This window comes from Xyrauchen texanus, chromosome 19 (genome assembly GCF_025860055.1).
Source record: "Xyrauchen texanus isolate HMW12.3.18 chromosome 19, RBS_HiC_50CHRs, whole genome shotgun sequence".
NCBI classification, from domain to species: domain Eukaryota; kingdom Metazoa; phylum Chordata; class Actinopteri; order Cypriniformes; family Catostomidae; genus Xyrauchen; species Xyrauchen texanus.
In genome coordinates this window covers 33,134,417-33,161,291 of record NC_068294.1, presented here as the reverse complement: position 1 = coordinate 33,161,291, position 26,875 = coordinate 33,134,417, and the positions used below count along the sequence as shown (strand labels likewise).

Genomic DNA, 26,875 nt, shown 5'->3' with positions numbered 1-26,875 from the left:
GGTATAATAACATTGCCACTATGCGCCTAACATCATGTCCTAACCAAATGCAATGGGCTAAAGTGACAACCGTTCTATTTGATGCAAATCTTAGTTTTTGTCCTACATGTGACCATAACAAGCAACAAGCAACAGGACATTTTTGTCTGTGGTGTTGCACCAAGTAGCCCCATCTACTGTGAAATTTCGTTGGTCATAAATATCTTCTGATTGGCTGTGAATGTCACGTCCTGCAGCATTTTCGTGTTCAGTGTGGACAGACAAATTGCTTGTGACTCATAATCGAGCTACTGCAATTGTTTTGTGTAGTCAAGCTACAGTGTTCACCTGTCTGACCAAGTATACATGACGCAATGCGTAATCGAATATTTGCAGGATGGACGCCAAATATAGGTCTGATGGTCCGACTTTGCAAAAATCTGTCTGGTACGATTTCAGTCTGTTTGAAGTGTTTACGTGACATTTTTGAATTTTGAAAGACAAAATTATTGTTTAAGCCTGACTGAATTCAAATGTTTAAAGTGCATATAAACATGCTAACTTCATATCCTTCCAGTAGTTCAACTGATAGAGTGTGGTACTAGAAATACCAAGGTCATGGGTTTGATTTCCAGGAACACGCAAACTTGATGTATGCAGTACCTTGAATGCACCATGAGATGCTTTGGAAAATCTGATATATGCATTAATGTAATATGATGGAAACCAACCGGCATCACTTTTGGATAAGACACTGCGTAACCCTTAAGATTCAATCCAGACCATTTCTCTTGTTGTATCCATTGTATTTTAATAGTCATTTTGTGACCTTTAAGATTTGTGTAAATCTGTAGCACTTCTCAAATTCATTTCATTAATGTATTATTCTAGTCACAAGCTCTCAGACTTTCAGCTCACACATAAATACTGGCCTTGCACTCCAAATAAATAAAATAAAAAAATGCATATCTGTTGACCTGTAGATTGTCACTTTTAGCTAGCTCAAGCCTCTCCTTTGTATCTGAAGTGTGCACAATGTTCGTATGTGTCTGCCCAGTGGCTAAGCACTCAGCGGGAGAAGAAATCTGGGGACGAGAGATAAGCTTTCAGTTGAAATGCTGGCTGCAAGCATTTCATCCAAAGAGTATTATCTTCAGACCATTTAGTTTGATTAAGGTTCTTTTCAATTTTAATCAACCTCCCTAAAATATTTTCATGGCTTGACATGGCAACATTTATATCTAGTTTGCAAAAGTACCCAATCAAATCAGATAAACCATACCTTGATTCATTGAGGAGGTATTAGAAGACACATACAAAGATATCATACATGAATATATTCCAGCATTATTTAAGCAAATATATTTTTATTTGATGTTTTTATCACATCCTGACTTGGAATAAAACGTAGGCCTATCTTTCAAAATGCACATAACAGCCACTGAATTCTTTAAACCAAGGGTTCTCTATTGGTGAGCAAAAGTTTATCAACTTTTAAAAGGGAGCACAACATGCTTTCCATATCTTTGTTGTTGGCTTCAAAGGCATTGCCATAAATCACCATCTATGAATTTTGGAGCAAATTAATTTGTTACTCTGTAGCTAGGGATGGGCGATACCACTTATTTTCTTTTCGATCAGATACCAAGTCCTTTTAGGCCAGTATCGCCGATATCGATACCAATACCTCTAATACATTTATTTTTTGTGAATTCTTTGGATAAAATTAGTAACTTAAATTATTACTTAAACTTTTTATATATTTATAGGCCTAAGCAGAAAATTATTAGGCTACTTTGTTTAACTTTTAAAAATTAGTAAGTATAAGTGTTAGGAATTCCTTGTCTTGTTTCACTGTTGCCCTCTGTCTGCCATTTTTGTCACCTTGCATTCCATAGTTTTCAATTTTGTCCCTTGTTTAGCTCCACTGTCTCACTTGTCATTGTTTAGAACTACACTTCCCAGAATCCACCTGCCATCATCACTGCCATTTTGTTCATTGTTTTCACCTGTGTCTCATTCTGTCATCACTCACTGTGTATTTATACCCTGCTTTTTGTTCACTCCTTGTCGTTCGTTGAATGTTGTTGTTAGCCTGGTATGTGTTCCCTGCCCGTGTTTTCTAGTTTTATGTTTTATTTCCCCATTGAGGGTTTTTCCTTTGTTCCCGTGTTTTGTGTTTTGCCTGTTTATTTACTTAATAAAGTTGAACTGCGATTGGATCCGCATCTCCTCGTCTGCTTCGCTGCCTCCATTCGTAACAGAACGAACGAACCAAACATGGATCCAGCGGTTCGAAAAGCGAGCTGTCAGCTGCTCAGCCTTAGTCAGGGAAATCATCCGGTGGAGGACCACATCCATGATTTCCTCGCGATTGCGAGTGCCACCGAATTCCCTGACTCCGACCTGGTGGGGTTTTTCCGGGCGAGCCTGAACAGTGCGCTCAAGGAGCAGTTGCCACAGGCAACGCGCGGCTGGACGCTCCACGCGTTCGTGGAGGAGACTCTGCTGGCCTGCGGTTCACCGTTTACTGTGGGCGTCATCGAGGAGAACCCTGCCACTCCTCCCACAGTGGTAACTCTCCCTTCGCCCGTGGTTCGTCCCTTCACGCCTACCACGGCCAACGAGCCAGCGTTGCCAGCTTCGTCCTACCCAGGGCAAAGGAGGAGAAGAGGAAAGGCTTCTGCTCCCCAGTCTCCGCCTGCCACGGTCAGCGAGCCAGAGCCCACGCCTGCCCCGGTCTGCGAGCCAGAGCCCACGCCTGCCCCGGTCTGCGAGCCAGAGCCCACGCCTGCCCCGGTCTGCGAGCCAGAGCCCACGCCTGCCCCGGTCTGCGAGCCAGAGCCAGAGCCTTCCCCGGTCTGCGAGCCAGAGCCAGAGCCTGCCCCGGTCTGCGAGCCAGAGCCCTCGCCTGCCACGGTCAGCGAACCCAAGCCAGCGCATACCACAGTCACCCAGCCAGATCCTGTCGCCTCAGAGGTCAGTGAGCCAGTACCTGTCGCCTCAGAGGTCAGTGAGCCAGTACCTGTCGCCTCAGAGGTCAGTGAGCCAGCGCATACCACAGTCAGTGAGCCAGTGCCTGTCACCTCAGAGGTCAGTGAGCCAGTGCCTGTCACCTCAGAGGTCAGTGAGCCAGTGCCTGTCACCTCAGAGGTCAGTGAGCCAGCGCCTGTAGCCTCGACCGTCCCTGAGCCAGCGCCTGTAGCCTCGACCGTCCCTGAGCCAGCGCCTGTAGCCTCGACCGTCCCTGAGCCAGCGCCTGTAGCCTCGACCGTCCCTGAGCCAGCGCCTGTAACCTCGACCGTCCCTGAGCCAGCGCCTGTAGCCTCGACCGTTCCCGGGCTAATGCCAATAGTCATGCCCATCCTAGAGCCTGCGCCCCTCGAGCCTCCCGAGCTTCCCAGAGCTCCGCCTTCCGAGCTTCCCAGAGCTCCGCCTCCCGAGCATTCCCAGAGCTCCGCCTCCCGAGCATTCCAGAGCTCCGCCTCCCGAGCATTCCAGAGCTCCGCCTCCCGAGCATTCCAGAGCTCCGCCTCCCGAGCATTCCAGAGCTCTGCCTCCCGAGCATTCCAGAGCTCCGCCTTCTGAGCCTCCTGAGCTTTCCAGAGCTCCGCCTCCCGAGCTTCCTAGAGCTCCACCTTCCGAGCCTCCAGAGCTTTCCAGAGCTCCGCCTTCCGAGCCTCCCGAGCTTTCCAGAGCTCCGCCTCCCGAGCTTTCCAGAGCTCCGCCTTCCGAGCCTTCCAGGGCTCCGCCTCTCAAGTCTCCCGAGCCACCCAGGGCTCCTCCTCCCGAGATTCCCAGGGCTCCGCCTCTCGAGCCTCCCTCTGCTCTGCCTCCTGAGCCTCCCACGGCTCTGTCCCCTGAGGCCTCTGAGCCTCCAGAGCCTCCCTCAGCTCCGCCTCCAGAGCCTCCCTCAGCTGAGCCTCCCTCAGCTGAGCCTCCCTCAGCTGAGCCTCCCGAGCCTCCTACGGCTTCACCGCCAGAGCCTTCCAGGTCACCGCCTTTGTGGCCTCCTCCCAGGCCTCCTGACCCAGTGCCTGTCCTGTGGCCTCTTCCAAGGCCCCCTGACCCAGTCCCTGTCCTGTGGCCTCCTCCCAGGCCTCCTGACCCAGTCCCTGTCCTGTGGCCTCCTCCCAGGCCTCCTGACCCAGTGCCTGTCCTGTGGCCTCCTCCCAGGCCTCCTGACCCAGTGCCTGTCCTGTGGCCTCCTCCCAGGCCTCCTGACCCAGTCCCTGTCCTGTGGCCTCCTCCCAGGCCTCCTGACCCAGTCCCTGTCCTGTGGCCTCCTCCCAGGCCTCCTGACCCTGTCCCTGTCCTGTGGCCTCCTCCCAGGCCTCCTGACCCAGTCCCTGTCCTGTGGCCTCCTCCCAGGCCTCCTGACCCAGTCCCTGTCCTGTGGCCTCCTCCCAGGCCTCCTGACCCTGTTCCCGTCCTGTGGCCTCTTCCCAGGCCCCCTGACCCAGTCCCTGTCCAGTGGCCTCCTCCCAGGTTCCCCAAACCTGTCCTTGCCGGTGGCCAGCTCCCTGACCACCTGAACTTGTCCTTGCCCTTTGTGCCCCCTTGGACTTCCTGCCTGCCATCTGTGCCCCCTTGGACTTCCTGCCTGCCATCTGTGCCCCCTTGGACTTCCTGCCTGCCTTCTGTGCCCCCCTGGACTGTCTGTCTGCCCCTTGTTGCCCCCTGGACTGTCTGTCTGCCCCTCGTTGCCCCCTTGGTCTGTCTGCCCACCTCAAGCTCCCCCCCAGTCATGGACATTTTTTGTTTTGTTTTATGTCACTGTGATCGTCTGGAATCCGATCCTTGAGGGGGGGCTCTGTTAGGAATTCCTTGTCTTGTTTCACTGTTGCCCTCTGTCTGCCATTTTTGTCACCTTGCATTCCATAGTTTTCAATTTTGTCCCTTGTTTAGCTCCACTGTCTCACTTGTCATTGTTTAGAACTACACTTCCCAGAATCCACCTGCCATCATCACTGCCATTTTGTTCATTGTTTTCACCTGTGTCTCATTCTGTCATCACTCACTGTGTATTTAAGCCCTGCTTTTTGTTCACTCCTTGTCGTTCGTTGAATGTTGTTGTTAGCCTGGTATGTGTTCCCTGCCCGTGTTTTCTAGTTTTATGTTTTATTTCCCCATTGAGGGTTTTTCCTTTGTTCCCGTGTTTTGTGTTTTGCCTGTTTATTTACTTAATAAAGGTGAACTGCGATTGGATCCGCATCTCCTCGTCTGCTTCGCTGCCTCCATTCGTAACAATAAGCAACTTATAAAACCACAAAATCAACCATAGATATTACTATATGGCTACTATTACTAAAACCAAGTTACAATATGGATACTAGAGTAATGCTGTAGCAAAACCATGGTTAATTGTATCAAAACCTTGGTTACTGCCAAAAAAAAAAAAACATGGTCACTACAGTCGTGGTTACTAGTCATTGTTAAAACAATATTACTACTACAGTAAATCCATGGGTAGTTTTCATAAGGGTATCATTTATTAACGAGGATTAAAGATTGTTATCAATGTTTTAACAATTCTGAATTTAAATAAACCTGTAGAAATGGTCACAAAAGCCCATTATAATACATGTCATGTCTAGGTTTGTCATTACTTGGTGTGAATAACTCCAGAAGCTGTTTTTTCTGTCATTACCTCAGGAAAACACTGCTCCTTTTTGAACGAATGCTGTGACTGAAAGGGTGAGTACTGTATCACTGCTGGTGTATTTTAGCATTTCTGTGCATCAAGATGAGCGGAAGAAAGAATAGTTCCGGTGTCATGCAACAACTCGCTCATATAATTCTTTTTTTCCACTTCAAAGCTTATGAGATACATTAATATTATTGTAATCTAAATAATAAGATCACTAGTTTAAAAATAAACAAACTTCAGAATCGATATTTTTATGTGAGGATCGATATTCTTGATGCCACATCAGTATTGGAAGTATCGATACTTTAGTATCTATCTGCCCATCCCTAAAGCTAGCCAAATTTGGCAGATACCAACATGCACAAACCTATGCAAAGTAAACAAACATTTGATCGAGACTATATTAAATACGGGTTAATTTGCAAAACCAGTTGAAGATTACTGATCTAATCTAGAGTTTCTCAAGAGTGGATAGAGAAAAGGAAATAATCATAAAAAAGACAAAAGCCTTTCTCACAAAACTTCCAGTAACCTGTCACCACTAGACCAAAGTGGTCGCTTTGTGGTGTTATAACGCAGTTGTTTTATCACAAGTCAAAGAAATGTAGGGCATTTCAATGGGACATAGCTTACAAAAAGTAATATAATCAAAAAATCTCACAAAGAGATTTGATGTAGACTGAAAACAGCTATAAATAATTCATCACTTGATTTCTCCCCTGCAGCTAGACCTCCACTGACTACTCTTAGCACCAAACACACAGTGGAGGCTTCAAAACTGCCCCTCCTCTCCAGATTTGGCAATATGACTCTTTTAAAGAGTCATGAATCATAACGCGTATACTTTTTTTTGGTATAAAAAACATTTCTAAACTCTAGTTGCCACTCTATAAATATATGTGGAGCATATAGGTTGCAGTAGTAGTTAAAGATGTAGTGTCTTCTATCGAAGCTTAATATACATTAACTATAAATGAATAATTTGCAGGTTGAGTACCTAAAAAGTGCAAGCGCTGCTGCTCTATCAAAACAGCATCCTGACAGGGCTGGGCGATTAATAAAATTTTATTTTCAATTACGATTTTGACTTCCAACGATTAAGGAAAAAATATAATTGAGATAAAATGATTATTGTGCAGCATTCCGTTTCGCAATGAAACACCCCAGCGTTATTTCTTTAAAGCATCCTTTATTAGAGTTCAAATACCAAGGAAGTGGGTTTTGAAATTAAACAAAAAAACTGGCATTTCTCTGTGTGCTCAGCGCCGTGTCTATGGGTTGCATGAAGTGAGCGGGGTAGAGATTGAATCTTCTCCTGGCTGATGCACTCTCTGGCACAGGGACACTTGTCATTAACGCGTGTTTGCTGCAGCTAGATTATAACATGATGGCTCGCGACGTAGTGAATTGTAATTTATGTGTCAAGCTCACTGGGTGTATCTTATCATGAAGAAAATTGGTGATACGCAGCTCTATTAAGAAGAGAAAGTTGTTTTTAGTGAATTAAAAATTTTGGCTTGTCTTCCAAAATAATATCTAAAACTCCTTTGTTTTAAAGTAAATTTACTTTAGCAGCTATACTGCAGAAGAAAAAGTTATCAGAAAATGTTGAATACAATATTTGATCAGGGTTCAACATTAACGCATGTCCGGACAAGTGAATTTTGGAAGGGCCAAGTGAAAGAGAATTTGACTTGCCCAACCAGACAAACAGACTGATTAAAAATAAATGTACTGTCTATATTAGTGAAAGCCTAGTCCTGTGTCACTTATAAGAAAGTTCAAATTCTTATTCTGCTGTTGAATGTAACCCAGAGTATGTAACTGTATAATTTGCTAGAGATCTAGTAACAGCTGAGCCCTGTTTGATTGACAGGCAGTGTACGTCTGTGTGCTGAACATGCGCATGTGCTCCGAACGGTCAAATACATTTCAAAATTCCTCCAAAATGCCCCTCTTGGTGAGGTATTCATGTAAACACAGGGAGTGATGTCTTAAGTGAACGTAAATGTAACCTAATAGACCTGCTGCCATCTAGTGTGTCATTATAATAATCAAGCAACCTTAACAAGAAAACGTGAACTACTCGCTGCTCTTGACTGGGTAAATTTAGTAGCTTTAAAAAGTATGAATGTATTATATTCATACAGTGAAGACCAGTGGTAGTTTTATGATGCATTTCATTCTGAAAGTTTACTTGAATACTTGATAGTCTACTGCTGTTAAAAAATTTATAAAGCTGTTAAAAAAGCACTACATTTTATTAATTTGTATATTTTTTTATATTATTTTTAATCTATTTCTATTACTTGCTGTTTTTTATTGTTATTTTATTACTGACTGTTTACTAGTCTTGAATGATTACTTAAGAACTTGAAACCAACATGGAATAATTGATAAATAGTTTGGGTATTGTGATAAAGTATAGCCTTTATTGTACATGCTGCAATAACATGATGAAAAAGTAGATCTCATTCCAAAGAAGTGTGAGCACCACTGCCGTAAATTATAGCGATGCAGGCTCTTTTATTTGACGTTATCATACGTAACAAAATAATTGTCATATGACAATAGCTCCTCCCCTACCCAGTGCAGTTTACATTTCAAGTTCAAAGTTTTATTTTATTTTTTATTATTCAATAAATGCATAATGTTTCCAGAGTCAATGAGTAATCATGTTAAATGATTGTGATCTCAATACTGACCATAATAATCGTGACTATGATTTTTGCCATAGTCGAGCAGCCCTACATCCTGACCAGCCAAACACAGCACCACTGGCTCAACCAATGGTGTGAGTTTGGAGCAGGACTTTGTCAAACCAATTGAAGACAGGGGAACAATCATTATTTTTTGCAGTTCTGATGGGTGACGCTAGTGGCACACTTTACCATTTGATTTACCATTTGAAAGTACAAGAATGTACACTCACTTAGCACTTTATTAGAAACACTATCGCCCAGCCCTAATAAAGTTCCAGATGTAGTCTTCTGCTGTTGTAGCCCATCCGCCTCAAGATTTGACATGTTCTGAGAAGCTATTCTGCTCACTACAATTGTACAGAGTGGTTATCTGAGTTACCGTAGCCTTTCTGTCAGCTCGAACCAGTCTTGCCATTCTCTGTTGACCTCTCTCATCAACAAGGCATTTCCATCTGCAGAACTACTGCTCACTGGATGTTTTTTGCTTTCGGTACCATTCTGAGTAAATATTAGAGACTATTGTGCGTGAATATCCCAGGAGATCAGCAGTTACAGAAATACACAAAACAGCCCATTTGCAACAACAATCATGCGACGGTTGAAATCACTGAGATCATTTTTAAGTGATCCCCATTCTGATAGTTGATGTGAACATTAACTGAAGCTCCAGACCTGTATCTGAATGATGTTATGCACTGCACTGCTGCCACACGATTGGCTGATTAGATAATCACATAAATAAGTAGGTGTACAGGTGATCCTAATAAAGTCCTCAGTGAGTGTATGAACAGAATATTCTATTGTATAGTCTTTTTATTTGGTTTCATTGCCATGCGTCTTAATGCGTTTAATGAACCTGTGACTTTTAACAAGCACTAACAAATGAAACTGTACATTTTAAAATCCATTTCTTTACCTGTACCACTGTCGTCCTGCTATTGCAACCTTTAAAGAGCAATCAATTAGATGGAGTAAATACTCTGCATGTATGTGTGTATATATATATATATATATATATATAATACAGTATATTGTAATGCTGTTTCATCTGCTACACACAAATTGGTTGAATGAATATTGTTCAGAATAGTCACACTTACACAAACATGCACTTACAAACATATAACAAGCATAATACAAATGCACAAACGGTGGGAACACTGTCTTTTCTTTTGTAAAGTTACATTTTGAGAAAATCAACAATGTAGATATGCAGTCAATGTAAAACGCAGCCAACCGAATCAAGTTCCTGCACATTTGTTTCTGCGTACAAACACGTGAATTTGTGTGTTCACATAATATACAATATATAATTTCATGCATCCCTTCTCTCTTTCACTCCTTCCATGTCAACCCTCCTCTCTCTTTCAGAAACAGCACATGAATAATGGTCAAGGGTTAGGTATAATACCCATTCTTGCATGGGGCCAAAAGTATAAAAGAGTAATGTGCATTTGCTGAGCCCAATCAGGAAGAATCCTTTGAAAGCAAGTATTACTCATTCGCTTAAAGTAGGCACAATTCACTTGCAATGGATTGCATGCGAAACCACATTACAAACGTTTAAAATAAAAAAAATTATAGATCAATTTTACATCTGTCACTAAACAGTGTTTGCATTCATTTATTTCTAGCTCTAAACATCTATGGCATTTATACCATAATCTTCTTTCAAACAGAACAGCACAGTAAGATATTTTAGACAGAAGAACTGATTCCAAAAACATATGCCAAATTACAAAATAAACAAATACAATGGCACAGAAAGTCTGTCAGTGCCTAAATGAAGCCCAAGGCAAGTCTAGTAGCCTATCAGATACTGGCTTCTCATACGCCCACTCACTGAAACACTGTTCATCAGTAGAGATCTCTAGAGCTCCAAGCCCACTATGAAAAAAGATCAACAACAAGATAATGCATCCCATTCAATTGCTTTTCGGCCTTTTCCTCCGCCGGTATACAATGAAATCATGCAGTCTATCAGCTGACAGATTCATCAATTTCTGCACCTGCGCATTTTGTCCTATCTCTTTCATCAAATGTGCACGTCGCGCGCACTTCTGTCTCAAACTCTTCAGCCAGAAAACACGCAACGCATCTCAAATCACCTGAAGACGCTTCACTTGCCCTTTTCTTACACCATGGAGCTGAAACTGGCATTTCACGCCTTACACTGCGTGCCCAATCCTCTCCATCGCCGAGTTTGCACCATGGCAGCGCTCAGCACAAGTAGCATGCAACGTTCAATGGCAATAACGCGCTGTGTCTGATCAAACGAATGGTGAAAAGAGAGCATGCGAGGAGCGAACATTTACAAACCTCCACGATGTGTGTGTGTGAGAGAGAGATAGAGCGAGGTGGCAGCTCTGTGGTCCTGACTGCTTTGAATTTCAGCGTCTGGTGTGTGTGTGTGGTGCTCCGTATCGAATCGCCTCCTCCCTCTTTTCTCAGATTCTCCCTCTACCGCCACCCTCTCCTGATCACACTCCACCACTTACCGCTTTGGAAAGCTGCCATGAAGAATTGTTCATACAAAAAGATTATTTTTCCCAATCAAACGCACTTTGTTTTCTTTAGACAGTTCATTATACTGCAGAAACTTGGCTACATATTGGAATCTAATGATAAACGAGACTGTACGAAATTGCTGAAATTAATCATTTATAATATTTATTGGGAAAAGTTTTTTTTATTGCACATATGAATAATAAAAATTGCCCATTGAGCAAGTTTACATGCACGGTTACCGATATGCGTGTAAGCCGAATGTGTAACGTCATGTACAAGCCTCAAACAGTTTTCCTTTATTTGTGTCATAAATGGTTTAAAGGGAAAGTTCACCCTGAGGAGAGTGAGGAGATGATATTTGATCCTAAGTCAATCGGAAACCATAGCGCTATTTATATTCATGATGTCCCTATCAAACAAGTGTCCTCATATAAATATCTGGGTGTTTATGTTGACTGTTCTCTTACATGGCAGGTTCATATAGATACTTTGTGCACTCGTTTACAACAGAGACTGTATTTCTTGAGAAGGCTCAGACTTTATGGGGTCAGTAGTAGGATTATGATGTTTTATCAGGCTGTATTGGAGAATATGATCAATTATGGAATACATCTTTGGTACGGTAATTTAACAGTACACCTGAAATCTAGGCTTAGTAGACTTATTAAAATGGCCATGAAGGTCATGGGCAGAATAGAACCACTTTATCATCGGACCCTCTATGAAAAATCTACATTGAGGGAGGCAAATAAGATTATTCATGATACAACACATGTCCTGTACTCTGAGTTTGTAATGCTGCCATCGGGGAGAAGACTAAGAATGCCTAGCTGTAGACTAAACCGGTTTAAGAATTCATTTATCCCTTCAGCGGTAAAGTTATTAAATAATACCAAGCAGAAATAATTATTATAAGCATGGTATTTGTGTAATGGTTTTAATTTTTTTAAATTTTTGTGATGACTCTCTAGTGGTGACAATCACTTTTTAGTGTATAGAGTGGCGTGATGCCAATTACTTTCTAATGTACAGGACGGTGTAATGACAAAATTACTTACCAGTGTATAGAGTGGTGTGATGCCAAGTTCTCTCCAGTGTATACAGTAGTGTGAGGCCAACTACTTGATTGTAAATCTTTATTATTATTTTTTTTTTTTTGCATTGTGTTTGTTTTTGTCTGGTGTTGCAGTGGTTGTATTCGTGAGCCCAAAACAAATTTCCCAGTGGCACAATAAAGTATACCTACCTACCTACCACCCAAAAATGAACATTCTTTCTCTCTCTCTCTTTATCATTTACTCACCCTCATGCCATCTAATATGTGTATGACTGTCTTTCTTCTGCATAACACAAACAAATATTTTTAGCAGAATATCTCAGCTCTGAAAAAGGTCCATAATGCAAGTGAATGGTGATCATGCCTTTGAAGCTCCAAAAAGGAAATAAAGTCTGGATAAAAGTAATCCATAATACTCCAGTGGTTTATTCAGTGTCTTCTGAAGTGATCCAGTTGGTTTTGAGTGAGAACAGATCAAAATAAAACAGTTTTTTCTCCACTGTACAACTTGACAGCAGTCTCCTTGATGATCATGATTTCAAGCTTGATTGCACTTCCTATAGTGCCATCTAGCACTCTGCATGTCAAGCACTAGGAAGTGTAATCGAGCTTCAAATCATGATCATGTCTAGAGACTGCAATGGCAAGATGTACAGTGATAAAGGAGTCATATTTTAGTATGGGTCATTTCTCACCCAGAACCAACTGAATTGCTTCAGAAGACACTGATTAAACTTCTGGTGTATTATAGATCATGTTTATGCTGACCTGATCAGCATTTACTTGCATTGTATGGACCTACAGAGCTGAGCATTCTTTTTAAAATATTTGCGTTCGGCAGAAGAAAGAAGGCTATACACATCTGGGATGGCATGAGAGTGAGCAGAGTGAGCATAATTTCTAGTCTCAGGTAAAAGTGTTTTCTTGCATTGTCTTGCATTCCCTGGTTTATGCATTGCATGTGAACCAGACTGATCTCTGTGAATTTAGAGAAAGTAGGTTGAAAGTTCTATAACTGAACTCGATCTGTGGTTACCAAATTTAAACTACTGCCCACAGTTGCAAGTTGGTTTTAGTTGTAAAAGATGTAATATGATGAAGAGGAATGCATATTTATTAACTGAAACTCTTTCCCTTTATGGCAGCTCTAAATCTCATTACCCAATTCTGGATATTGGGACTGGCGCACTACATTTAGTTGTGACACATGCGAGAACTAATGGCATTTGATGTCAATGTTGGCAAAATGGCTTTTAACGCACCATTTTTGAATTGGAAGGTAAATACGGTTCTTAAAGATTCTTCAAGAATTTTACTATTGTGCTCCACATAAATCATAATAATAACACAATTAAATACATAAAATACAGCATATACTGTAGCTTTAGAATATAAATAATGACCTATATGAATATATTTTTCTTGAACTGTTTCGGTGCAGAATATCATAGTCCTCTGTATTACACAACCAGTATACACAAAATACATCTGTTTTGTGTCCTGTACAGGGATACTGTAGTTGAGAACATAAATCTAATTCAAGCTGGAAGAAACAAAAAGGAAATTTTACAATATGCATTTTGGAATATATATATATACCACTGACCTGCCCTCTTAGTCGGGTAAGACCTGGAGACACACAGTCATAAAGGTGCTGAAATTGTATTGGACATTACTGTAATGACAAATATTAAAGTTTAGTGATACTATCTGTCAGCAATGTGGCATTATATGCTTGTAGCCATTTTAGTCTTTACACCAGAGTGTTTATCCTTTCTGAAGGTCAGCAGGATCTCGTTATATAAAAGTGCTGTGTACATTGATCACTGATCCCTCATTACCTCTGCTGTATATCAGACCTGAACAAATATTCCTGACAGATGCTTAGGCTTATACTGAGCAACACAATCAGTTCAAACAAAGCAGAACATGAACAAGGTCTCCACAGTACAAAATATGCATGGGGTCTGATTTCAGTGAGCTGCAGAGTTTAAGACTAGTTTTACCCTTTGATATCCCATCTGGAATGAGAGAACAATGCAGTTTATGCAGCTGTAATTGAAGCCACATTGAAATCATAAGCTAACGTCACTGAGCAAGCCAGGAGGGAACCTCATTGATCCTCCTAAGATAAAACTCTATGTTGTAGGTCACTCAATTCCACGTCAATGGATTGATTTAAATGTCAAAAAATTTGTTTGTGATCTTTTTTGGAAATTAGTCAAAAAGACCATAATCAGGTATTATAAGAATTCCATGATCAAGCACTAGTAGACAGTCCAGGTATTACATGACATTACATGGTGAATGCAAAATATCCAAAATTAAAGAACACGTTCTATGTATGGAACTATTTGCTGAAGCCCTCAGCCAATTAGGTTTGACATAATGCAATACTTAACCTGAACTAACAATCAAAAATACTTTTTAAGCATTTATTAATCTTAGTTAATGGTAATTTCAACATATAGTAATATGTGTTTAAAGAAAAGAAAAATCTAAATATGCATTTGTTAACATTAGTTAATGCACTATGAACTAAAATGAACTAACAATGAATGAACAATAGTATTTTTATTAACTAACATTAATAAATGATGTAAAAAATATATTGTTCATTTTTAGTTCATGCATTAACTTATATTAACAAATTGAACCTTATTGCAAACTGTTACCAATACACTAATAATGTGCAAAGTAAGGCACTCCACATGTTGTTTGTGAGTCTGAGTGAATCTTTGCTGTTCAATAACACAACACAATGAAATGTATTTAAGCTGAAAAGAAACTGGATAAAGCAGGCAATTCAAATATCTGTAGAGAAATTCCATTTCTTATTTGAACAGATTAACATGTTGTGCACACGTGGCCGCCAAAAAACCCTTGTCAGTTTGAGTGTAGAGCTCCAGGTTACAGCTTGTGGATCACTGGACAAATGTTCTGAGACCCATCTAAAGGCTGTTTCCATCCAGCAAAGGGAATGTTAGTTTATCATGCATGAAAGAGTCTTTTTTTTTTTTTTTTACTGTATATTACTCACATATTAGCATGCACTACTTCAACACTTTGAGATGTTTTTTGAACTGTATATACCACAACTGTACATAATAATAATTATGTCTTATAGATTAATATATAATTTTACCTAAAATATTAATGTTGCTAAACAAAAGTTGATGGATACTGTATGTATATAATATAAAAATAATGAATGCAGAAAAATGCAGATGAGAACGGCAGTTGTTAAGTATGTTTGTGTGTAGCATCCTTTCAGAATGTTACAGCCTTTTAAACTGCCAACAAAGAAGAGCAGCTGGCATGCATACCTCAACAATAAATAGGCACTAAAACATTGCTCATGACACACAAGAACAGCTCAAGAAAACGCAAGAAGCATATCTCACCAGGGTTGCTGTCAATAACATGCAAAATATTGCTAGATCTGGACATTGTGTGATTACTAGCTATCAGTCAATGCCAGCAGGAAATAATATTGATATCACACCATGGACTGATATTACTCAGGAGCACACATCACTTTTAAAAAATATATTTTTTTATAATTATGCAAAGGCCTGGAAAAAGAATGATTATTGCTGAACTGATTGGCATGAAGGAGAGGCACATCCATCTTAATTAGACTTGTTCTTGCAGCAGTCTGGATTTAGTGACATTTCAATATTCACAGCCGTATATAAGTTAATGAGACAAACAATACAAATACATTATACTCTAAATCTTTTTTTATTATTCTAGCATTATAGATTTCATAATTGTCTATTCTATGTTTCTCTAGTTGTGCTTTTACACAATGTTAAATGAATTGATTCAACTGAAATATTTGACTTTAATTGATGATTCTAACTTTCAAAGTAAAATATGTGAGCAATCTATTTCAATCTTGTTTGCATGCCACAGAACTGATCATTGCCCAGACACTCAGATGCCACTTCAGCTGAGTATGTCCAGAAGCCAAGCAGCTGGGTATAGAGCCACCACATCAGTTAGAAAGATGCTGTTCCAAATATGGGAATATTTTAAGACAAATGATGGGTCACCACCTTTCTATAGGTGGATAACTGATTTTCTTAAACAGTGCCTTCTTTAAGATTGCTTGAATAAAATATTAAAATAAAACTAATTGTGCTTTAATTGCCAATGTTATTGTTATCATATCTTTGGGGGATGTTTAACAGAGTAGCATCATTTAAGTATTATGTACACTGCAAAAAGTGGTTTCATTTTCTCTTTTAGAGTGCATACCTAAAGTCAAGCCATGAACATTGGATGAACACGGATGGCTTGATGGCTTATTCCTGAAATAATCTTTAAAAAGTTTAATTAAGGTTCATCAATGCAATCTATAGCATACAGTGTAATTAGTAAAGCAGCACTAAAAGGGATTTTTGGCTTAATTGACTTAGGGCTTAAGCTCTTTTGCTTGTGGATTATGAGAAACCCAGCATCAGTTAGTGGAGGGAGGTTGTGTTGGCAGAGGCCATTCAGCTACAGTGAGACAGATACAATGCAGGTGCTTAAGATGCTGCCTGTGTCCTCAGCCGTTTTCACTTAAAGCTCATCTATCACTCCACTGGCTGTACATAAAAGGAGGCAGTCGTAAATACTATCTTTCACTATATCTATAAGAAATGTAGGTGTGTGCTCGAAAGGTCAGATCACGTTTAAAGTAAACTGTTTAAGTGTCACTGAAAATGTCAGAAACAGTTTAGGTCAATATATTTTGAATCAAACTGATCAACTGAGATTTTAGAAATAACTATATGTTATATCTGAGACTTACAGATTTTTTTTTTCCTGCAGTTCTATCCACATTGTGCCACATTTCCTGAGATGGTCATATTTTTCTGAACCAGGGATTTAATTTCATTCTTATGGCACCTTAATGACACATGGAAAAAGTTGGTTTCCTCACCTTTGTTTTAGTGTCACCATCTAATGGAAACCATTTTTTCGATATTTGTCTAAGATGTTGCCAATTTTCCTGACAAATAGTGGAACAGCACAACCTAGTGATTCAGATCCTCTATTAAGCAAATAGGTTTAGTCTGAAGCCAGGAGTTTATAGATCTTGTAAACATTCATGATCATTTTCAAGGACATTTTGGATGATTTTATGTCTCTGTCTTTGACATTATATCCCCCTTTATAACTGATAGAGTTTGAAGAGGTACGGAAGCCCTGAATCGTAAGGTAAAAAAAAATATAATTCCTACAACGGTGTTTTAGTGCCAAGTCAAAATAAGAAAAGAAAATCTATGATTTTATGTATAAAGTCATAGCATTGAGAGAATAATGTTGAAATGTTTTGAGAATAAAGTCATATAATTATTAAATTAACGTTGTAATATTTTGAGAATAAGTCATAAGGAAAGTAACATCAAAGTGATGTGGTGAGCAGCAGCAAAGTGCAGTGTCTGAGTCTTTAGATACAGTAAACACCACTAAAAAGGGAGATATAATTGGTTATGCAACTTTGTTGCATAGCTGACAGAATGTGTTGAAGGTCATCAAACAATCAGAAATAACTAACGTTGTCACACCTGACAATGAATGCCATATGAAACATATATTTAACTTTAGATATATCCATTTAATAGTGGGATTTCATGTATTAGAAAACTCCCCAGCATTACATATTTTTTTATTACGATTAGCAAAACATTTTTGTTATTGTATAATACCATAACTATAGTATAAATGAACAGATATATAACAATTGTTAGCATAAGATTTGACGCTTACTGACAGTGGCATCTGGTGGCTGAGGTTGGTACCACATGTTTATTGTTAGCTAGCAAGAAACAATATTCTCATGTGTTGCCCCTTGAGAAACAAAATTTGAAAGAAAAAAAACATTAAGATGAAAAAAAGTTCAGAGAAAAAAAAAAATCAAAGAGAGAGAATGAGGGAGAAAAAAAGGGGGATCTTTTTGTACATTTTGGCTGAGAATTTAGTTTTTTCACATTGCATATTCAAGACTCAAAGAGGACACAAAATAATACAAGATCTACTCAACACTCTTTTGACAATAGTGCTCTAATAGAAAACTTTCTGAAATACCCCAGCAAAGACACTGTATACTACTGTATACTACTTCATTATTAGTACTCAAACATAAATATGTCAAAAAAATGAAAAAGTGTGAAACAAACAAACACATCCTTTATTTGAATAGCTTACTATATCATTTAAATCATTTACATATTTGCCTCATATTACATTAGAAAATAATCATTGTAAAAGCCTGTTGAACATATCTGTGAAACGTATTCAAGCACATGCTAATAAAATGCTAGGTGCTCTATAGTGGCCAAACAGGATAAGTTCAAATGTATAGTAAGCAAATTAATCTGAGCAAAATCACATTTTGTACAGCATTCACATGCAGATTATGCATAATCATATATTAAAACAATGTTCAAATATTCACCTATTTACCACAATTTTCTTAATATAAGAAATGCCTCAAATCTTCACTGATACTCTTCCATGTATCAACAATGAACTCACATCAATGTAATTCACATGTAAGTCTCTACATGCCATTTAAATCATGAATACTCTAAAATTATTTACAGGAGTATATTATTTAAATGTGTATTAAATATTTGAAGACTGGCAGTGTTAAAAACTTCGGAAAAACTGGAGGGAAAGTTCATAACATAGAAACATGGTAGCACTCATTGGAAATCCTCTAATAGCATTCACTGTCACCCCACAGAAGAAAACCTGATTGGACAATCAGAACGTAAGACAAAGCATCATATTTCACAAAACTCTGCATCAGCATGTTCAAATGACACACGAACACCCAACAGATATTAACTTATATCAAGTCTTTAGTTATCTATTAATTTGGCTGTCACTTAAGATCAGTTTATATGTTTTTAATCAGAAATAATTTTACATTTAGAAGTATTTGATAACATCCACATTAAAATGATGGGTCCCTTGTAAAATTAGTAAAAAAATCGTAATAATGTACATTTGAAAAAAATCGATTCTTGGTATACCCTTCATATTCCTTAAATTCCCCCAATTTCTAGGTCATCCAGTTCATTCACATTCTACCCATTTACCCAAGCTAAACATTCTTTTATTGTTTAACAGCCATTAATTTCCTGTATGCCCTGGCAATAAAATTGTTTTAAAAGTTTTACAGCTTTGAAATTGCATTACATCGAGCAACAGTGAGATAAACTTACATGTATTCCCTCTGTTTTGTAACTTTGCATGATGCAGTGCCGAATACCCTTATATTTCCTCTGTTGCATGGCATCTGCCTGCAACCGACTTTTTACCACGTCAGCTGGTGTGGCTGTGACCCAAGAGATGGATCCTGAAAAACAACAGCAAACCCAAAAAGTTAGATATAATGTAGTGGAACGTGTCCTTAATTCTGTGTCCTTAAATTGCTTGTCGCTGAACCACTAGGGTCATTATTAGGTTTATACCAGGCCTTACCTGACATAGCAATAGTAGGGAAAGTCTTAATGTGAGGTAAAGTGAAATATTTTAACAATCTAAAATAAGTCAACACTTGTTCAAATACACTCAAATATAAAAACATGTGTATCTGGTGTTTTTTTTAGGTCAGGGTCACACTTTGCAAGAAAAGAAAAGACACTATTGTATATTAATTCAGAGTTTCCCCATCTGTTTTGGCTTAATGGCTCTGTTCCAAAACCTAGTGAGCTGACAACGTAGGCAGCATTTTAAGGCATCATAAGCACGCTTCTGAGCTAAGGCCTTTCCAAAAAGCAGGCTGCATTATTATAGTGTTTATTTTTCTTTCTATTTACCCAATGTTTGTGTCTGCTATGTATTTTTATTCTTATTAGAGTATCACGTTATTTGCTTAGCAACACCAAAATATTGAAATCAATTGTAAGTTGAGTCTCCCTACTATTCTTGCCTAAGTAGAAGTAAAGGTCTCTGGGGAACAATAATGGAAGTTTCCAATCTGTGGGCGTTTCCAAACCAGGAAGGACGTTTCTCATCTATAAAATAAAACTAGGGTATGACAATGTAGTAACAAGTAAGCATTTCTAAACCAGGATGGGTTTTTCTCAAGTACCCAAGGAATGTAGAGAAGCATTTCTAAACCAGGATGGGTTTTTCTCAAGTACCCAAGGAATGTAGAGAAGCATTTCTAAACCAGGATGGGTTTTTCTCAAGTACCCAAGGAATGTAGAGAATCTCAATGTAGTGAGCAAGTTTGAATACGCCCAATGATTGGGAAACGCCCAATTTTGTTTTGCAGAGACACAATCTCCCTAAGCATAGCATTACAAAACATTCCCTTATAAGGTTCTGTTTCAGTTAGGATGCTGCCTTTGTAGAAATAATGTCTCATTTACCTGCTAAACCTCCTGCAAGCCATATAGAGCAGGGATTGGGGGAGCCATTGACATCAGGATCCAGCCAGCCACAGAATAATTTGTACGGGATGAAATAAAGAGCATAACCAGGTACATCTCGCAATATCATGGCTCCCGCTCCTCTGTAAAGCCCTTGGATGCCCTCATTCTGCAGTATGGTACTAATGCAGTGGAGTGGTCCTCTGTACATAGACTGAATTCCCATTGAACGAAGAGGGACACTACCATTTCTGGCAAGATTAAAATTCTCTGTGTGGGAACAGCTTACATTTTTGTGATCTTGATAGATCTGATTTAAATTGCTCATTGACTTGTTTTGTTGTTAATTTACAAAAGATTTAATCAAATTAAACTTTTGTGAGTCAGAAGCTTTCAGTAATGATTACACTGGAAGGATTTTAATCCACTTCATTCAAATAAATAGCTCCAGAAGTGCTAATGTTCTGTCTTTGTCTTGGAAAAATGCCCAAGCCTCAAGCTTACCTGAGAGAACAGGTTGGGTTTGCATCTGGAGCCTAATTTTTACAAGATCAACAGGAGCACCCACCCCAACCGAAACCAGGCCAGTCAACATGCTCGCTACAGTTATATCAAGCAGGCTGGATGGGTGTCTGCCATCACCATAGCGATATCTGCTAATGAGTCGTTGTGTGTTACTGAAGAAGCCAAAGACCACAGAATTATAAAGGGTGATGCTTGCCAGTGGAAAGGAAAGTCCTTTGAAAAAGCCTGTTACCTAACACAAGAAAAATTAAATGTTACCATGCATTTTCTGCTTTTTTGTCCAAGGGATAGAAATCACAGCTTTCACCTAAACGCTGTCATAAAAAGGCAACCAGCACTGGCTATTTGTTTTCTTAAGTTCACTGGTTCATATAATCCAGGATCGTATTTATGTGAATGGGTTTGGCCTCCTGTCCATAAAGGAGGGGCTCGAGCAAGGAACTGCGCCAAAATGCACATTAAGGCAGCATAAAAGTAATCCATAAAACTCTATTGGTTAAATCTATATATTCAGAAGCGATATTACAGGTGTGGGTGAGAAACAGAAAAAATATTTATGTCCTTTACTAGTATGTGGTGAAGAATGCGAATCACCAAAAACAAAAGAAGAAGAATGTGAAAGTTGGTAGTAAAAAGGACTTACATATTGATCTGTTTCTCACCGACACATATCATATCGCTTCTGAAGACATGGATTTAACCACTGGAGTTATATGGGTTAGTTTTATGCTGCTTTTTGAACTTTCAAATTTCTGGTGACTATTCACTTGATTTGTATGAACCTACAGAGCTGAAATATTCTTCTGAAAATCTTTATTTGTGTTCAGCAGAACAAAGAAAGTCATACACATCAGGGATGGCATGAGGGTGAATAAATGATGAGAGAATTGTAATTTTTGGGTGAACTATCCCTTAAAGTTTTTTTAATTCATTACACAAGATACCACCCATCTATGTTGTAAAGACTTACGGTTTCCTTTTTGTAGATTGTTACAACACAATGCAGAGTGTTGTTGTATCCTTTGCCTGCTTGTAAACGAGTCTGTAAAAGAGCAAGAAGGAATAAAAAAATAAAATCACTTTATTTTCACACAACCATATACACAAGTGCAACAGTAGGTGAAAGTCTTGTGTGCAGTTCCGAGCAACATAGCAGTCATGACAGTGACGAGACATATACTAATTACAATAAACAACATATTTACACAACAAAATTTACATATCAAATGTACACATACTTACACAACACAACACAATAATAATATACAATGTACAGTAAACAATGCACACAATATAGAATACACATACAATAAAAAAAAGTAAATAAAGAGTATATAAAAAATATATATACAGTAGTTGTATTGTGGAGAATATAATTATGACAGTCTAGTGTGAGATAATAAGATTAATAAAGTGCAGTGCTGATTATTGATCTTGAGAGAAGTCTGACTGCTCAGGGGAAGAAGCTGTCATGTAGTCTTGACTAGTCAAACTAATTCTTTGAGCATGGAATTTTATCCCTATTCGAATACATTTAGACTAGACAAGACTAAAGGATACAGGGGGCAAACATGGCTTAGTTATTTGTACAACGTGAATCATAAAACAAGCATTGTCTGTCAAGATACCTTAACTGTGTCAAGAGGATGTCCAACAACCACACTGGAGGCTCCTGAAACAAATACAAATTGTGCAGTATGTTGCAATTAAAGCGTACAAAACAACTTTTTAATGGACATTACGTGTGAAGAAGATTATAAATTCCAAATTGCATAGCTTTGTAGGAGGCTATCCTTGCGGAACATTGTGTCCACATTCATGAATAAGAGACATTGTTTTGAACATTTCATGGTGGGTGCACATGCACATTAGGGCCTTGGTTTATAGATACATTTTCGTTTCAAAAGAGAACACTATTCCCTCATCTTCTGAACTCGTTTTAGGCGTCAAGACAGAGAAATGTCGACCAAGATGCAAATAAACATGAAATCAGCACTGTTAAATTAAAACACAAATACATAAAATGCGATGGAGAAAAGTTTCTGTGACGTTTGCACAAACATCTAACACACACTTCATAAACGAAAACATATGGAAGATATTTTTCTTTAACTTTAAGAAAAGGTTTATTTTTCTGTCAAGAGAAAGTCACAAGGAGTGATGAACATAAACAAAGACACAACGACGCCCCTCGCGGTTTTACCTTTCATTCAAATACGCTATTATATCTTTACAGTTTTCGTCAAACTTTACCTTTTCTTTGTAGTTTAGGTGGAAATTTATGAAAAATCTGACCGTACCGCTTAAGTTTGCATATACGTAGCTTACATATTTTTTTGTAATTTTAAACACGTTTCAAAGCTTTTACATGACATGCCAACACAAAACTCACCTCCAATCCATCCGGCTAAAAAGTCATCCAAATGAAATACTGTCATTGTGCAACAGAATTATTTCACACTGAAGTTCTCTAAATAAGTGGCGCCGCCATGGATCTGTTCAACTGTTATCGCAAAACTTAACCTTAACTTAACAGTTGGTCGGATCAATAAACGCAGCCACATCCAATCTTTTAAACCGCAGCGCATCTGTGAGGGGGGAGTATGAGGGCGTTACAGTGAAACGAAATAGATCTGTTCACAAACAAACATTTGTAAAGTACTAAGTAATAGAATAGAATGCAGGGATATTTCACTTCTGATTGGTAAGTGTTTTAACACTTATTAATGTGGCTGCCAAGTTTCTCCTATGTTGAGGAATGCATGGAATGTGGTGGTTTGCATGGCTCATATCAGCTTAAAACCATAAAGATCAATATGTGTTTACCAAGTCACAACCATTCTCTTGTAGGCTATATACTGTTTTAACCACTGGTAAATGGTCACCTTCATTGATATTTCTTAATGTTCCAATCCTCAATGTCACTCCTTGCCATGAAATTGCACTGTATATCCACAGCTTTAGATGTAAACAAACATGCTTTACTTAAAGTGTAAAGTACCAATAGAGACCCAAGTTCTGTAACTGAAAAGTTGGAATATCACAGATTCGAACTTCCCGGATCAATAACTAATTACAGATACCTTGTTAAAATACAAACGACACCTCTTTCCAACTGTAGTAATATAGACAATATTCATCAAAACGAGCCTTCTTCTAAGATGAACAAATTACATTGATCTTTATGCGCAGCCGGTGTTGTGCCGAAATTTGAGTCCCTGCCAGAATCGGAGTGCCCCTCGCGTGCACGCGCATTAGGTCAGTTGACGAGACAGCGGTATAGCGAGTTTAAAACTCTTCCGTCTAAAAAGCGTTTATACCAAATTAACCAAAAGGCAACGTAGTAATTTATTATTTAAATGCATGAAAGTGTGAATTAAAAACCATTATGTAAATTAATTTTGATGAAGTAACAACGAAAGCTGAAACTAAGCATAGGCTTCGACAGTGCAAGCATTACACCATATGTTGCTAGCGTTGCAGTTGTGAATAATCTGTTTGTGTAATGTGCATTGATATATGTTTATTATCTCAAATGTGTACATTATGCAAAAAAGTTCAATATGTATATGATGTGTAAGAGGACTGCACAAGGGAACAAGCATTCAAGGAATTGCACTCCTTTCACATATAAAACAATGTAAAATTTAACTGCATTGACATGCTATTCATGTAGGTTATGGTGTTATTCTAGTAATTTTATATGTAATATTGACTATATGAACTCTTATCATTGGACCTAAATATGAACATTATACAAATGTATATTAATTAATCTGTATCATTATGGTTTACACCATAATAAACATACTAAAGTACATTGATGAAATGTGTGTATATACAACAAGACCGTAAATAAAAGAATAAGTAATTTAAAATAGTAAGTTAAATACTATTTATTTAGTAAAATAGTAAGGCACAAAGACAAATCTGACAATTGAAGTGAATATATGAGGGTAAGTTAAATAAGTGAGCCATTATGTTTGTGGATAGCATACTCAAATTTTCACCTAAGGGGAAAGGTAGATCCCAAAATTGCTAAAGGATTTAAAGATTTTTCTTTGTAATATATTTAAACGTTTATTCCCACAGTGCAAGTATTTATTTGCTCAAGTACTGCAACAAGCTAATTTCTGCTAATTTTATGTATAAAGATGAATCTGATCTGTAATAATATCCTTTGGCTATAGCATATCAATTGTCATATCCGTTATCCATAACAACATGGGATTACCTGTGGGCAATCTCATCAGAACACCTGCTAAAATTATATTGCGCTCCCTCAACTCAGCATTTTGAGGTCACATCACATTTATGCTGGTGACATATCTTCCTATGAAGGCTGTGTCCACAAACGCAGTTAGACTGTAGCTTTTTAATAAAATGGGTTTACCAGGGGGGATTATCATTTTGGCAATGTTATTTTTACACCTGCCAAAATTGGAGTGCCCTCCCAATCTCAGGATTAAAAGTTCACAGAGACATCACATTTACACTGGGGACATATCTTCCTATGGAGGCTGTGTCCACAAAACCATTTGAATGTAGTTTTACTAAAAAAGTTTTAACAGGGGGGATTATCATTTTGGCAATGTTATTATTACACCTGCCAAAATTGGAGTGCCCTACCAATCTCGGGATTAAAAGGTCACAGAGACATCACATTTTTACTGGTAACATATCTCCCTATGGAGGCTTTGTCCTGAATACCATTTGACTGTAGTTTTAATTAAATGGGTTTACCAGGGGGGAATATCATTTTGGCAATGCTATTATTACACCTTCCAAAATTGGAGTGCCCTCCCAATCTCAGGATTAAAAGTTCACAGAGACATCACATTTACACCTGGGACATATCTTCCTATGGAGGCTGTGTCCACAAAACGTTTGAATGTAGATTTACTAAAATGGGTTTAACAGGGTGGATTATCATTTTGGCAATCTTATCATTACACCTGCCGAAATTGGAGTGCCCTCCTAATCTCAGGATTACAATGTCACAGAGACATCACATTTTTACTGGTAACATATCTCCCTATGGAGGCTTTGTCCTGAATACCATTTGACTGTAGTTTTAATTAAATGGGTTTACCAGGGGGGAATATCATTTTGGCAATGCTATTATTACACCTGCCAAAATTGGAGTGCCCTACCAATCTCAGGATTAAAAATTCACAGAGACATCACATTTACACTGGGGACATATCTTCCTATGGAGGCTGTGTCCTCAAAAGCAGGTTATTCAGAGGGCCTGTGTAGCGAGTAAAGACGCTGGCTACCAGCCCTGAAGTCACGAGTTCAAATCCAGGTTATGCTGAGAGACTCTATTCTGGTCTTATAAACAACCAAATAAGCATCCAAATTGGTCCGGTTGCTAGGCAGGGTAGAGTCACATGGGGTAGCCTCCTCATTGTTGCTATAATGTGGTTCGATCTCAGTGTGGTGAGTGTTGCGTGGATGCTGCGGTGAATGGTGTGAAGCCTCCACATGCACTGCATCTCAGCAGTAATGCTCAACAAGCCATGAGATAATATGCATGGTCTGAATGTCTCAGATGTGAAGGCAACTGAGATTTGTCCTCCGCAACCCAGATTGAGGTGAGTCTTTACTCCACCACGAGGATTTAGAGTGCATTCATAAATTGGGCATTCCAAATTGGGGAGAAAAAAGCATTTTATTCAGTTTTCAGTGAGGATTTACACTATATTTATGCTGCTGACATCTGTACCAGTGTGTGAGTATGAACATTGTCTTCAAGATCCTTTCACTCACAAACAGACAGGTGACAAATTAAAGGAAAAACGAACATAAAGTGTCTTATTAAGGTGTTGAGCCAACACGTGCCACCAGAACAGCTTCATTGCGCCTTTGTATTGAGTTGCTGAACATTGAACTGAAAAGGCAGTGATTGGAAGAGATTGACACTTCCCTTTTAGGGTCCACGTGGACATAAACCATGCCAGGAAAATTCCTCCCAGAGCATAACAGAGCAACCGGATCCCATTCAGGTTTGTCCTTTTAATTGTCACCCGTATGTATCTTTGAAAAAAGACATTGTAAATGCATATCACTT

The 26,875-nt window shown here is 38.8% G+C and overlaps 2 protein-coding genes across 5 annotated transcripts in view; both read right to left on the bottom strand.

Moving 5' to 3' along the window:
* The window catches only part of LOC127659670 (complexin-2), a 37,983-nt gene extending 27,203 nt beyond the window's left edge, over positions 1-10,780 (bottom strand). The window contains exon 1 of the mRNA XM_052149590.1: positions 10,651-10,780. The gene's annotated coding sequence lies outside the window, so the exon portion shown is untranslated. The remainder of the gene's footprint in view (positions 1-10,650) is intronic.
* A 6,765-nt stretch (positions 10,781-17,545) lies between these two features.
* The window catches only part of LOC127659382 (solute carrier family 25 member 48-like), a 39,693-nt gene continuing 30,363 nt past the window's right edge, over positions 17,546-26,875 (bottom strand). For 3 of the 4 annotated variants that reach the window (XM_052149166.1, XM_052149168.1, XM_052149167.1), the window contains 6 exons: positions 22,431-22,474; positions 21,773-21,844; positions 20,782-21,034; positions 20,278-20,547; positions 19,123-19,256; positions 17,546-18,646 (listed from right to left, as the gene is read on the bottom strand). In XM_052149166.1, coding sequence (XP_052005126.1) covers positions 18,542-18,646; positions 19,123-19,256; positions 20,278-20,547; positions 20,782-21,034; positions 21,773-21,844; positions 22,431-22,474 — 878 coding nt within the window. In that variant the 3' untranslated portion in view covers positions 17,546-18,541. Of the gene's footprint in view, positions 18,647-19,122; positions 19,257-20,277; positions 20,548-20,781; positions 21,035-21,772; positions 21,845-22,430; positions 22,475-23,194; positions 23,378-26,875 lie in introns of those variants that run through there. The other variant, XM_052149169.1, reaches the window with a different exon arrangement.